Source organism: Vicia villosa, linkage group LG3 (genome assembly GCF_029867415.1).
Source record: "Vicia villosa cultivar HV-30 ecotype Madison, WI linkage group LG3, Vvil1.0, whole genome shotgun sequence".
Lineage (NCBI taxonomy): Eukaryota > Viridiplantae > Streptophyta > Magnoliopsida > Fabales > Fabaceae > Vicia > Vicia villosa.
In genome coordinates this window covers 142,462,666-142,478,150 of record NC_081182.1, presented here as the reverse complement: position 1 = coordinate 142,478,150, position 15,485 = coordinate 142,462,666, and the positions used below count along the sequence as shown (strand labels likewise).

The window sequence follows — 15,485 nt, the reverse complement described above, 5'->3', positions numbered from 1 at the left end:
TAAACCGGTGGTGATAAACAAAAAAAAAAAATCTAAGAAGACTTATTGATATTCTTTTCATTAATGCCACTTGTACATAAATTTAAATTTTATATATTTTATTTACCTTTTCTATAATAATAAATATATTTAAATTTAACAAAATTATAGTTTAATTAGAATTTTGATTCTTTATTTTGACTGATTTATAAAAGTAATTTAATATTTTAAATTTAAATAACTTTATATTTTTATATTTAAAATTGACATTTAAATGAGGTATAATTTTTGAAACGTCACAAATATTTTTATAAAAACAATATTTTGTAGATTTTATTTTTATTGTAAAAAAGTGAGAAAAAATAAAATTATTTAAATTTAAATTTAAATTTTGTGAATAAGGAAGGTGAAATAAAGAAATCTGAATATTAACATGATAAATTATTATTATATTTTGTTCATTCAAAATAATTTTTTAGTCTCAAATAAAAGTGTGATAATAATTATTGTGAAATAAAGGAAGCATATATATTCCTTTTCAATAAAAAATGTATGCATAATAATTAATAACGATAAAATAGTAATTCCCTTTTTTTTTATTGAACTATAATAATTACTTCCTTTAAAATATAATATAACTAAAAGTTACAAATATTGAAATGCACATAGTCTAAATTTTAGATTAAATACTTCAAAGTTTTAAAATGAACAACATTCATAACTTTAAATTCTGAAATTATTTCTAGAAATCATAATAAAAAATATTCTCACAAATACTAACATTGATGTAAATCATGGTTAAATACATTTTTTTTTTATAAAATAGTAAAACTAAATTTTTAGTCTTAAGAATACACAATAGGAAAATTCCTTAATTATATACTAAAATTTAAAAAGTTATTAAATAACATTTAAATTTTGGTGAATTCTTATCTACCCAACTCAAAAAGTTGGGTAGAGTTACCTCCTATGTAAAATATTTTGAAAATAACAAACAATTGTAGTATTTAATAAATAATTAAATGTGTTAAAATTAGATAGTATCATTTGATTGGTTGAAGGTATACTATCTAACTTTTTGTGATGGGTAGACAAGTTGTCCCCTTAAATTTTTTTTTAACTTTACTAAACTTTTTCACACAAAAAATCTATTAAATTTTTGAAATAATCAAAAACTAAAACATTATGAAATGTCTAGTGGCACCCTAATCCTAATCCTTATGCATTACTACTACACAAAAATCAAATCAAATAATAACACTATGATAGTTCCATTACACCAATTACTCCAAAGTTAAACACTGCCACATGGGTCCCACTAACTAACCTTCTAACAAATTAAAAACCGCCACGTGTCATATGTACTTGTCCAACATGACACCTGTAATTCACAGAGGAGACAGAAATAATAATTCTACAGAGACAGAATCTGTCCAGTAAAATTACAAAAATACCCTTCGTATAAAATACGATATACGTATACGTGTCGTATATATATGTGTATTTGTAATATGTTACGGATAAGATACATAAAGGTATCAAACTAGATTTAAGCCTCAAAGCTCTCTAAATTTTTTTCATTCTCTCTCTTTCTCTCTCCTGTTTGTGCCTGTGTCGGTGTACATACACAGATCTAGTTTACTCCACGTTGTTCATTTCTTAATCAAGTTTTGATTTTTGAGCTGAAATAAATCGTGGGGTTGTGTTGTTTTTGCCTTTTGTGGTGAAGGTAGCTAAAGGGTAATTGTTTTAAGGTTGGATCTTTGGTGGGGTTGTGAAAATGAGGGTGATTTAATTACTGGGTTGGAGTAGTGTCACTATATAATTGTGGGTGGTTGATGGTTTTTGTATAGGTTGGTGGTTTTGTTGTTGTGGTTTTTGATTTTTAAGGGAAGGTGTATGTGGGATCTTATTTTGAGTCTATGTTTTGTCAAGAGAAGAATAAGGTGGGATTGTTGTGCTTTTGTGATAATGTGTAGGGGTAGATGGGGAAAATGTGGATGAGTTGAGGTGATAAAGTTTTGTGTTTTTGGGGTTTTTTTTTTTGTTGTTGTTGGTGAATTGTTTGGTTTGTGTTTGATCTTTTGCCTCATAGGGATTTTTGGGAAGATTTGTGGGTGTCAGAAGATAATGCAGCAAGATCATAGAAAAAAGGTGGGTTTTCATTGTTGTTGTTTTTGTTGTTAATCATCTTTGCAATTGTGATTGAAAAATTCATTTTGATGACTATGGCATCTCCTTTGTGACAAGGACAATTCACTGGTGCTAAGATCATATGCTGATGTTTCTGAATTTTGGATACTTGAATTTTCTTTTGTTTGGGGTGTTAATGAAGTTTACTGGTTTTATTTGCAACTGATTTGGTGGATTTATTGTGGTTGTTCTGTTGATCTTATCTCTGATTTTTCTTCTACTTTTTTTACATCTGTTGAGTTGTGCTTTCTGCTATTTGTCTTGATATACTAGATGACATTTCTGTTTTAAAGGCTTTCAGATTTTTATGACATCAGATCAGATCTTGTCAACTATTTATTTTTGTTTTTTGTTTTGGGATTTTCCTTTGATTGTAATTCTTTAATGACCAGATTTAAGAATGATATTCATTTATTGGTTTTCATTTAGTTTTTTAATAATAAACCGTGTATGATCACTGGTATATGGCTTTGGATTTGTAGTAGGTATCTGTAGCATAGACATCTGTCAATAAAGTGTGTCCGTGTCCGCGTTGAGACCTACCTTAGTGAATACGTTTAATTTATTTATAATTTCAAATTATTACCAGTGTCAAATTGTAGGTGTTGTGTTTCTGGTGTCCGTGCTTCTTTCATTGGTAGGTAATGAAATTTGCAGTGTTTTCTCTACAAAATTATTCTGTATATTTCTGTTGAGTTTATAAGAGTCTTTGTGTTTGTTAATTGTTGGTTTTCTTGTGTTATTCCAATGGATACATCAGTTTTGTCAAATGTCAAATAGCGGCTACGATGGCGCTACAACACTTTAGCATTACCGAATTTGAACAAACCGTTATTTTCCGTATCATATTCATGTAAATATAATGTAACTTCTCTCTGAGTTTGTCTGTCTTGAAGTAAGAGTAATTTCATTGATGTGTTGTGATGTCTGAAATATATGTTTAATAAATGAATTTCTCAGTAAATCAGTTAAAACTTTACTTTCATTTAAATTTCTACCCGTATTGAAAATTTTCTCTTAAATTGTTGCAGAATTCGACGGAGATGGACTTCTTCTCTGAGTATGGCGATGCCAACCGGTACAAAATCCAAGAAGTCATTGGTAAAGGAAGTTACGGCGTTGTCTGTTCGGCCATTGACACTCATACCGGTGAAAAAGTCGCCATTAAGAAAATTCACGACATATTCGAGCATATATCTGATGCTGCGCGTATTCTCCGCGAGATAAAGCTGCTTAGACTTCTACGACATCCTGATATTGTTGAAATAAAACACATTATGCTTCCTCCTTCTAGGAAGGATTTCAAAGATATTTATGTTGTTTTCGAGCTCATGGAGTCCGATCTTCATCAAGTCATTAAAGCAAACGATGACTTGACAAAAGAGCACTATCAGTTTTTTCTTTATCAATTGCTTCGAGCACTGAAGTATATTCACACTGGTAACCGAGAAAACGTTGTAGTTACTTTTATAATTCGATAAAGTGCACGTTGTTTCGCAAATGGCTAAAATATTGCTTTTGTACTCTTATAATGCAGCAAATGTCTATCATCGAGATTTGAAGCCAAAAAATATACTGGCAAACGCAAATTGTAAACTTAAAATTTGCGATTTTGGTCTAGCTAGAGTTGCATTCAGTGACACACCAACAACCGTATTTTGGACGGTACTTTTTCTAAGCATTTCCATTGTCTTTTTCAGCGTTTCTTGTTGACTTCTGATGTCATTTGGGAAAATAGCAACTGATGCTTATTGCTTGTTAATGCATTTGTGTGTAGGACTATGTCGCTACAAGGTGGTATAGAGCTCCAGAGCTGTGCGGATCCTTTTACTCAAAGGTATGTCTTTTTCAGGATTTATGAGACGTAAAAAGAAAAAAACTACAAATGCTATTCTAGTATGGGTCAAGGCTAGTGATGTGGGTGAATCACACTTGTCTATTGTTACACAGTTTATGCTGCACTCAATTTTTTGTATTCTATTAGAATGCATAAGCACATTCGCAATGGTAACCGATTTTTTATTCACTTTTAGTAATAAAGCAATTTTTTTCCGTAAACCTTGAAACAGTATACACCCGCCATTGATATATGGAGTATAGGTTGCATCTTTGCTGAAGTATTAACAGGAAAGCCTCTTTTTCCTGGAAAGAATGTGGTCCATCAATTGGATCTGATGACAGATCTGCTCGGTACTCCATCACTGGATACTATATCACGGGTAAGCATATAATTACTATCGAGGAAAAAGTACTTTTGTTGCTCAGCTTAATCCTGGACCAAAAATGGTCAGCTTGTAACAATTTTGTGTTGGATGCAGGTGCGCAACGAGAAGGCAAGAAGATATCTTACTAGCATGAGAAAAAAACAGCCTGTGCCATTTGCACAGAAATTTCCAAATGCTGACCCTTTAGCTCTACGACTATTGGAAAGGTTGCTTGCTTTTGACCCAAAAGACCGACCTACTGCTGAAGAGGTTTGTTATAGCGTGCCTTATTATTTTCTAATTTGCATTGAAATTATTTAGGTCATGTTTGGATAAACATCTTTAACTAAGTGTTTGTATAAGAACTTATCATAAAAGTGTTTATTATAGCTATAAGCTATTTCTATAATGTTAAATTGTTTTCATAGAAGCTATAGCTTGTTTATCTTGGAGATTTTTAAACGTGTTTTTGATTTCAGGCACTGGCCGACCCTTACTTCAAGGGACTCGCAAAAGTTGAGAGGGAACCGTCCTGCCAGCCTATCACCAAAATGGAGTTTGAATTTGAAAGACGGAGAGTCACAAAGGAAGAAATTCGAGAGCTAATTTTCCGTGAGATTCTAGAGTATCATCCTCAACTTTTAAAAGACTACATCAATGGAACAGAAAGAACTAATTTTCTCTATCCAAGGTTTTGATTATTTAATGGCATTTCAACTTTTTATTCAACATTGTCAATTTCTTAAAGATTTTCAACTCTCTCATTTAGTACTTAATCTTTTCTGGTCCATTTCTTTATAGTGCCGTGGATCAATTCAGAAAGCAGTTTGCTCATCTAGAGGAAAATGGTAAAAACGGTCCTGTTATACCACTTGACCGAAAACATGTTTCTCTTCCAAGGTAATTCTAATTCATAAATAATTTTATTGTTTACAAAAGATTCTTTTCTATTACAATTACGAGATTGAGTGTTCTATAATAAAATATGCACATTAATTACAATATTGCCGACTTCTCTTAATATTTGCAAAAAGTGTCAAAGGGATGGTAACTTGTATCGCAAGCTATTTAGCTGCCCTTTTAATGTAGTATAGAGTACAGGGAAATCACATTTCACAAGTTGGTAGAGTAAAACCCACCCCACCTACTCCATGTTGAATTTGCTTCGATGCTACTTAAAGGATTATTCCATTCATAATGTGATTTTTGAATAATTTGACAGGTCAACAATTGTACATTCGTTACCTCAAAAAGAGCAAACTAGTGTTGCTTCTAGCAAACACCGACCTGCACCTGAAGAATATAATAAGATCACTAGAGATACCGAAATTCCAATGCCAAGGACAATCCAGGGACCGCAAAGAATTCCGCTATGTATGTGTTTGTTATCATTTTTAATCTTTGAAATTTACACTCGGCGATCAATTATTAACAATCTCATTTTTCTTATCAGCAAAGCCTGGTAAAGTTGTCGGGCCGGTTGTTCCCTACGAGTATGGAAATATTGTTAAGGATTCTTATGATCCAAGGGCGTTTATCCGAGGTTCTGTGCTTCCTCCTCAAACTGTTCCGCCAGCATATTACTATCAAAGGCCGCCACCGCCTAGTAGCACTGCTAATCAAGAGAGGTCAGCAAAAGAAACCGATAAGGGTGTCGTGTTGCAAGCCAAACATGGACAACAATGCGGAGTTAATGCGAAGATGGGACCAGATATAGCCATTAACATTGATACAAATCCCTTTTTCATGACAAGGGTAGGAGCAAACAAGTTAGAAAAAGATGATCAAATTGCTATAGAAACAAACTTGTTGCAATCAAAGGCTCAATATGGTGGAGTTGGTGCTGCAGCTGGGGCAACTGCTCATAGAAAAGTTGGAACTGTACAATATGGTATGACAAGAATGTTCTAGGAAGGAATTAGATTCCCTGCAATATCTGTGGCACTTCTCGATTGTCATGGCACTTCTCGATTGTCAATCTTGATCATCAATTGAAATCGAGAAGTGCGCATTATTACTGCAGGGAATCTGGAACCTTCTAGAAGAGGGTTTTCTTGTGAATATATTGTCCAGGAGGAGCATTGCAAAAAAAGGCTCTTTGTAGGGAAGGATCTATGTGGTCATTGTTTGTACAAAAATGTGAGGGAGTGTGATGAGGATCATTGTGGAAGTACTTCCCTTGAAAGAGTTAGGTTTCTGTGGTGAAAAAGCTTTGAACTTTTGGCTAACAACTATCAAGAAACTGTAACATTGAAATTGTGTATGTTAATCCATATCCATCTTAGTGTTTGTGGTTAGAGATGGCAATTGAATTTAGATCTACCTGAGGATGTGTTGAATAAACAACTTATTTAGACTTTATAGTACAAGTGGTTATGGTTATAAAAATAAATGCATATTAATATGTTTGCATATTTTATTTTTATAATAAAAAATAAAATAAAATGAATATAAATTGATTGGATAAACAACTTATTTAGACTTTATAGTAAAAGTAGTTATAAAAATAAATGCATATTAATAAGTTTGCATATTTTATTTTTATAATAAAAAATCAATTAAAATGAATTTAAAATGATAAATCATTTCATAACAAAAAATAAAATGAATTTAAATTGTTTTTATAAATGTTTTAAAGAATTTATATAAATAAGTCCAAAAATTTATGAAAAATGTTGCAAGCTTAATTGATAAGGTCTCTTAAATAGTGATGTAAATTATGCTATTAGATAAGTTCAAATGAGTCAATTTAAACGGATTTAAAAAAACTATTAATTTATCTTATATATTGATTTATATAAGTATTGAAGATTGGAAGTGCAATCACGATATCATATGGTATTGTTCGTATGGTATTGCCCATATAGTATGACTTATTTGTTTTGATGTTTTTGTCAATTTGCAATAGTCATTTTAGTACTTGCGTATTTGTAATTTGATTCCATAATCGTGTGTTTGTATTCTATTTTGCATTTTCATATATAATCGCTTCGATTATTATGTTGTATCACTAAGAACCCTCTTTACTCATTTAATAAGAGTGTTTGATTCTTGATATTATTTATTTTTTATCCTACTTAGTTGCTACTTTGTCGTTTCATTAGACGTAGCTTGAACCACAAGTTAGAACTCTTAAATTTGAATTTTCAGTCATTTGATTCTAATCAAGTGTAATATATGATTCGAATCAAAAGCTGTGTGAAAAATGAGATTTGCCTCTAGACCATTTGATTCGAATCACAAAATAAACATGATTCAAATCACAAAATAAACATGATTCAAATCACAAACTTATATGATCCAAATCAAGTGTAAAAACTAATTTAAATCTACTGATTCCATGAAACTATATTTGGGCTTTGCACAAAGTTATTTTGAATCATAATTTTCACTTGATCTGAATCAAAGCTTTAAGACTTATTTTTCATTCTTGATTTAAATAGTTGTTTTTTTGATGATAGTAACAAGTGAGTGAAACATATGGGAAAAACCCATAAGAGAAAGAGTGATTTTGTCTTCTCTTCTTATCGTGTCTATACACATCATCATGATTCTGTCACTTCTTCTCTAGAACAACTTCTTGATTATGAATTCTTGTCAGATCCATTCTCTTTTTTTTTGGTTGCATATTGTTATTGTGCAATTTTTTGTTGAATTGAGTGAATGTAGCGGTGAAAAATGAGACCGAGACCATTGGATTGACCCAACTCGTATTTAAGTGAAAGTCGCCACCACACTTCATTGTTTTCAATGGAAATGAGAAAAGAGCGAAATAAAACCCAAAGAAAATTTTCAAATCAAAACTAACAAAAACAAAACAGAGATTGCCTGAGACAACAACTCGTTAAAAGGGGAAAAATCACATTTTTTACGTTATGTTTTGGGGTATTTATTCCCAACTCATCAAACTCTCATTTTTAGGTTAGATTAGGTTAGAAAACAATTATGGAGCTTGCATTTGGATGATTGGAGGTGGATTGAGCGTCAAACGGAGCTGACAAACTGGGAGATTTTCGGTTCATTTCTCTTCCTCTTTGTGTTTTCTCTTATAGTTGGGTTTTCTGTATGTATTTACTTTGAACTCATGTATATTTATCGCCCATGGCGTTATATAATACTTGCTTTACAAATCTGTGTTGATTGTTGTCTTAGATTTTTGCTCTATGCTCGGGATTTGGGTTGCTTTAGAGATAAACTTCTTGAATCCTTATCTAAGATGATTATCTGTTAGTTTATGAACTCTAGAGATAGATTTAGAGCTAACATTCACTTTGTGTATATGTCCTTAATGCTTTCGTATTTGAGCGGCGCACGAGAGATCGCCGATGCAAGAATACGAATGTTCTCGTGACTTTGCGTTAGAGATAACCTTGGTTGTGAGTTGATCTCGTAGGTGCTCCAGAGATGGACACTGATGTAAGAGATACGTGATAACGCATACACGAATTGTAGGTTGAGTATAACTGGTCGATAAGTTTAAGTTTGTGAGAAGTAGATTATATGCAATGCTTGATAAATCTTATCTTTTTGAAGAATGAATTCTTTTGTGTTCATATTTACTTTTCCGTTTTTATACTTTTATCCATTTTAACCCGAGTTCGAAACCATAGAAACTGTTGAATTGCATTCTCACCATCTCTGTGTACACGATAAATTTCGGATGAATATTTCCAAATCTTTTGTTGCTTGCCGCTATGTCTGCTTCACAACTTTCTTGGACACGCCGGTTTCTACCGACGTTTCATTAAGGACTTCTCTAGAATAACAAAACCCCTTACTAATCATCTAATGAAGGATGTTGAATTCGTCTTCGACGAAAAATGTCTTGAAGCCTTTGAGATACTTAAGCATGTTTTGATTTCCGCACCTATAATGCAACCACCCGATTGGAGTCTACCTTCTGAAATTATGTGCGATGCAAGCGAGTATGATGAAGGCGCTGTCATAGGTTAGCGAATAGATAAGAAATTGCACGCCATTTATTATGTAAGTAAGACCTTAGATGGAGCTCGAATGAATTATGCCACAACATAAAAAGAGCTCCTAGCCGTGGTCTTTGCAATTGATAAATTTCATTCCTACTTAGTGGGAGCTAAAATTGTAATCTACACAGACCATGCTGCCATTAGGTACCTACTAAGCATAAAAGATGCTAAGCCAAGACTCCTTAGGTTGATCTTATTGTTACAAAAATTAGACTTAGAAATAAGAGACAAAAAGAGAACAGAAAATGTGGTAGCATACCATCTTTCCAGATTAGAAAATGTCAAGTTTGAACAAGTGCCAATTAATGATGATTTCCCTTATGACAGACTTATAGCACATATAACAAACGACACACCCAGTTATTCTCAACTCGAAGATTCTTCAGAAGGGGATAATAGCGACAATGAAAACGAAGAAGAAGTGGAAACTACATTAGCATAATCCATAGTCCCCTGGTATGCTAACTTCGTCAACTACTTAGCGGCCAAAGTACTACCCCTCGAACTAACTTATCAAAAAAAAAGAAGTTTTTCTAGGACCTTAAACAATATTATTGGGACGAAAACCTCCTTTTAAAAAAGAGGTGCCGATGATATTTTCCGTCATTGCGTCCCTGAAGAAGAGGTTGATATCATAATAACCCCTATCACACTGCCCCCTATGGAGGGCATGCTAGCACAAACAATACCCGTGCAAAAATTCTTCAATCAAGCCTTTATCGGCCTCACTTATGGAGAGATGTACATATCACAGTCGCCAAATGTAACTGTTGCCAATGCACTGAAAACATTTCTCGACGCGATGAGATGCCTCTGAAAAACATTTTGGAAGTAGAAGTCTTTGATGTGTGGGGAATTGATTTCATAGGTCATTTCCCATTATCATTTGGAAATAAATTCATACTCATCGCAGTATATTATGTATCTAAATGTATTAAGGCAATAGCTTCTCCTACAAACGATGCACGAGTTGTGATTAAAATGTTCAAAAACACAATCTTTCCTAGATTCGGTATTCTGAGACTCGTCATTAGTGACGGTGGGTCTCACTTCATATCAAGCATATTTGAAAAACTCTTACTTAAGTATGGAGTTAAGTACTATATAACAACTCTCTATCACCCACATACAAGTGGTCAAGTTGAAGTTTGTAATAGGGAATTTAAACATATATTCGAAAAGACAACTGCTATATCTCGAAAAGATTGGTCATTAAAGCTTCAAGAGGCTTTGTGCAAAATTATTATAAAATTATTATTAAAGCATTCATGATAAAAAAAATTCATTATGAATATTTTAAGTTACCCGTGTAGATAAATATATGGTATAAATAGAATGAATATTTTAAAATAATCATGTATAGTATAAATTCTTAGTTCTTATAGAACTCAATACCAATTTTTTTTAAGTTGTTCAAGAACTCAATCACAACTTTTGTAGTTCTTCAGGAATTTTATCATTGTTCTTGTGTAAAAAACTAGATTCTGTGGAGCTTGCCCTCAGAGGTAAGGGAAGCTAGAAACTTGATGATATTACTATGAGCTTTGGGGTTTCGGAGGTAGTGTACTAGGAACTTTGCTCCAAGAATGAATGTCTTGCTTATCCCTCTGGCGGGAGCCCCTTTTATAGCCTTGATTTAGTCCTTAGAACCTTATTATCATTACAGACATTTCTTACATCTTTATTATCAAGTCATGAATGATATATTTAAGTATTAGTTATGGCCGTGTAGTGCGTAACTAGGCGTTATGACCGAGCTGTTTTATGACCTTTCATACGCTCTTGGTACACGACCTGTACTTGGTATTCGGCTGGTGCCTACCATCCGACTTGTGTCCTCGGACATGGCCTAAGAGAAGTCCTCGAATAACTCATATAATACCTTTATCCATAGTTCATTCTAGGTCGCGTCCTCGTAAACATCTCGAGTATGGAACAAGCCCCCTGAGTATTTGTCCTCGCAGATGAGAAGATGTACTCAGATATGAAGGAATCAGATGTTTTATAGCCGTTACAACGTATCAGGGAGAGGTGGTAAGTTGCGTGTCTTGCGGTTTTTCAGACACTATTAATGATGAATTTTATGGGGAATAGACTGCATAGGAAACTATTCACCTAACCCATCATTACACTATACCCTATATAAAACCTTATTTTGACATCACTTTTGACATTAATTCCCATAAGCCAACTTTTGCAAAGAAACGTAATCTCCTTCTCCTGATCCTCAAGCTTATCAGCGCTCGATTTCAGGTATTCTTTCCCACTCTTTTAATTTTCTCATCTTTATTTTAAAATAGGTACATAGAGACATGGTAGGCATGTACGATTATCATAATATGTTTGGTATTCCAAAACCCACAAATTCCGCTGAGAGAAAAGAGTTATGGAACTCGTTTGAGAGAGATATGGAGAAGAGCTTAGGTAGAGAAGAAACGAATCATCTCATAGATGAGGTTTATTATGATTATGATTCTTCCTCTTCCTCCTCAGGTTCTGTAGAATTCATCATGCAGATCGCGCCTCCCTTCGATGACAAAGTTATAAGCTTTAAACAAAGTTCGTATGATGATGTAGATATTGCAAAGCTTCATTCCCTTATAGGCATATCCTGGACCGAGAACGAGGACGACGTGGTGTTGGAACCCTGTGGACCCGGAAAGCGAGTCTTCACTCTTCGTCCTTCGAGCTCTTAGGAAGGGTTGTTCTACATCTATCCGAGTGTTTTGTAGAATTTTGACATAAAGATCCCCTTCTCAGATTTCGAAGTGGACATACTAAAAACCGTAAACGCAGCTCCCTCACAACTACGCCTAAATAGCTGGGGATTCATAAAAGCTTTTCAGAGAGTTTGTGAGGCAGCTGCCGTTGTATCCACTGTAGGTTTGTTTTTCTCTTTCTTTAAAGTGAAAGGTTTAGAGAGAAATATATGGATCTAGATAAATGGTATCCCTCAAAGAAGTTTTTTGCAAGCTTACACCAGCAACTATAAGGATTATAAGGGTAAATTAGTGAGAGTGAAAGGCGGTCCGACTTGTCCTCAAGTCCTTTCTGCCTCGGATGGGCATGCCCGCTTTCCTCACTACTGGACCAAAGACCCCATTCCTATATGTGATTTTACTTACAAAAAGTTGAGCGAAGTGGAACGTGACTCCCTCAAAGTCTTAGATTCCTTTCGTATGATGAAAATTAAAACACTGCTTCCCATACCCAATAAGGAGCTCATTGCATTCCTTTATAATACCCTTCTTATCAGATGTGTGGTGTTTTATTTTCAGTCTTTGTGCAACTTCTTAATTACGTGCTTTTTCCTTTTTCTGTAGACAAAATGACTGACTTGTGTTTGACCGAGAAGAGAAAATTGTTGGCCGCAGCCCGTGCGGCTCGAAAAGGGAATGGAGGGCCGTCCGAGAATAAGTTCGACCTCTTCGGCCTTGAGACCCGGACAACAAAGCGGAAGAAGATTAATGCCTCTAAGTCTTCATCAGTGGAACATGAACAATAGGTGTCCACTCAGGACATTCTCGAGGAGCTTCCCCAACCCACTCCCAAGAAGGCTCGGATCATCATGAGTGATGACATCAATCAAAATGATTTCAATGTCATCGCTCTGATGCGAGGCCATGGAGAGAGCAGCGATGGTCAACCCGAGGAGTTCAGGTTTTGGTCTAGTGATTTTGACGGGCTTAAGTTCACCTACGATCATCTCCATGCTGGCGGGGATGTCAAGAAAGCAAAGTCAGTAGGTTCTCAACACATCTTTCACAACCTCCGCTCCTACCTTATGCAGAGTATGGTTCAGGCCCGTGGGCTTTTTGAGGTCGGGGATGATCATGAAAGAAAAATCAATGATCTTGAGAAGGACCAAAAGCTCAATTCGGATAGGATTTCCAAGCTAGAGAAGAGTCAGAGAGCTGCAGAGGATAAGGCTGCCGAGTTTGAGAAGAGCCTCACCAAGCTGAAGACCCAAAAGGAAACCTCTGATCCTAAGCTCAAAGCCACCATTGTTGACCTGACTAATCAGCTGAAGTCGGAAAATGATGTTAATGATGAAATGAGGGAATCTTTGAGGAAAACCCAAGTTGAGGTGCTCACAGCAGGTAATGAAGCTTTCGACAAGGCTAAGGAACAAGTGTTGTGCTTATATTCTGATTTGGACTTGTCTGAAATAGACTTCCTAAAAGTTGTGCAAGATGGCCGCCTTGTGGAGCTACAGGACTAAAAAAACACCCCTTCTCCTCAACCAGCTGTAAATGAACCCACTGGTGATGGAGATGCCGAGCATGACAAGGCAAATGTTTGATGTGGTTTTAATGACTTTCTATTAGTCATCCACTATGGATGCATTTATGTAATGCTTTTCATGTTTTTTTTTGGAGTGACTTGGTCCTCCTTTTTGAATTAACCCTCATGTTATCCAAACATCGCCCTTCTGAGGCTTTTTGATTTATGCATTTATGATTTCGCTAATTTGATTGCCTTATCATTTTATGCCATTCTCGTTTTATCCGAGTATCTAGTAGCCTTGACATAAACCGGATTGTAACTGGTTTTCCGTGCACCGTCCTCGATAAAACCTAGGTAATTAAATGCTTTCGCTTTTACCTATGTTTTGCGCCTTTTCCCAAAATTTATTTATATAAAGGGAGGCTGAGGCACTTTTGTTCCTTAGATCTTTCTTTCTTCTTAACAATGGACAAGACTAAAGGTAAAAACCCCTCTGGCGTCTCGAAGCCATGTGCTATGGGAAAGAAGAAAAGATCTTCTGAAGATTCCTCTCGCTTTGAGAAGAGTCAAGCTACGAAGACTATATCACAATCTTTGAAGGCCAAAGGTGTTGCTATGGAGCTTGATTCTGAATCTAAGTTTGATGAAGATTGGCTTCAATACCTAAACTCGGAAGATATTAAGCGCCACAAATAAGAAGAACAAATGTTTGAATAATGTTTATTCTTGAATTTGTATTTTGTATTGTTATCGCCAGTCATGAATAAAGAACTTTCCCTTTATTGTTTTGTTACGACGATTTTATATGGCTTTTCGATCATGAAACCGGATGAACGCTCATGTGATGCAAGCCCCAAGCGTTTTTTATTTGCTGCAATAGCTAATATTAAATTCTTTTTGTGATCCGAGTTATGCTCAATCCGCGCAGTCTACTCGACCACTAGGCCAAGTAGCTTACTCAGTTTCTTTTAGGACATCTATTTTATCTTGCCTGTAGTTTATATGCATAAGTGCCTTTGATCTCTGGATGATTTTTAACTTGCATACCCAACTTTTTAAGCGAGGTATTTATAACTACTTGTCTCCCAGACGAGAAACTTTAATTCAATTTGTCCAAGTTCTCGAGAGTGCTCGGAATTTCGCCCTCGGACTTGTTTAGGACAGAGGTTTTCAGTTTACTCAGCCAGGCCGAAGCCGATTATGCCATAGGATTAAAAGTACGCTTGGAGTTTTTGTCATTGGGTACAGAGCCCCTTGCAAGGATTCACCGAGTATGGTTTGAGAGTCTTGGCGAGGTTGACCGAGTTGCGGACAGAGGTCTGAAGACTTAACCGTCTTGAAGGTACATAGCCCCTTGTAAGGATACATTGAGAATGGTTTGAGAGCCATGGCAAGGTTGACCAAGTTCCGGACAGAGGTCCGAAGACTTAACTGTCTTGAAGATACAAAACCCCTTGCAAGGATACACCGAGGACGATTTGAGAGCCTTGGCGAGGTTGACCGAGTTGCGAACAAAGGTATGGAGACTTAACCGTCTTAGAGGTACAGAGCCCCTTGCAAGGATACACCAAGGACGATTTGAGAGCCTTGGCGAGGTTGACCGAGTTGCCGTCAGAGGTCGGAAGACTTAACTGTCTTGAAGGTACATATCCCCTTGCAAGGATACACCGAGGACGGATTGAACGCCTTGGCGATGTTGACTGAGTTACAGACAGAGATCCAGAGACTTAATCATCTTAGAGGTACAGAGCCCCTTGCAAGGATACACCCAGGACGGTTTGAGATCCTTGGCGAGGTTAACCGAGTTGTATATTAAACACAAATTATTATATGGGTGCCTCGTTAAAAAACCTTGCAACTGCAAGGGAAAAGAGTGCACCTTATTTTATTAATCATA

The 15,485-nt window shown here is 35.3% G+C and overlaps 1 protein-coding gene across 1 annotated transcript; it reads left to right on the top strand.

Annotated features, from left to right (window-relative positions):
- The first annotated feature begins 1,534 nt into the window (after positions 1-1,534).
- On the top strand, positions 1,535-6,753 carry LOC131662472 (mitogen-activated protein kinase 20-like). The gene is made up of 10 exons (XM_058932261.1): positions 1,535-2,133; positions 3,204-3,612; positions 3,710-3,837; positions 3,950-4,009; positions 4,242-4,391; positions 4,491-4,646; positions 4,856-5,067; positions 5,178-5,276; positions 5,599-5,750; positions 5,830-6,753. The coding sequence occupies exons 1-10, from the start codon at positions 2,110-2,112 to the stop codon at positions 6,285-6,287; spliced, it is 1,848 nt and encodes a 615-aa protein (XP_058788244.1). The 5' UTR covers positions 1,535-2,109; the 3' UTR covers positions 6,288-6,753.
- Positions 6,754-15,485: the final 8,732 nt, after the last annotated feature.

Coding starts and splice junctions, on each gene's coding strand:
- LOC131662472 (XM_058932261.1), top strand. CDS start 2,110: ATGCAGCAAGATCATAGAAAAAAG. Junction 3,613..3,709: donor ACTGAAGTATATTCACACTG/GTAACCGAGAAA, acceptor CTTATAATGCAG/CAAATGTCTATCATCGAGAT. Junction 4,392..4,490: donor CACTGGATACTATATCACGG/GTAAGCATATAA, acceptor TGTTGGATGCAG/GTGCGCAACGAGAAGGCAAG.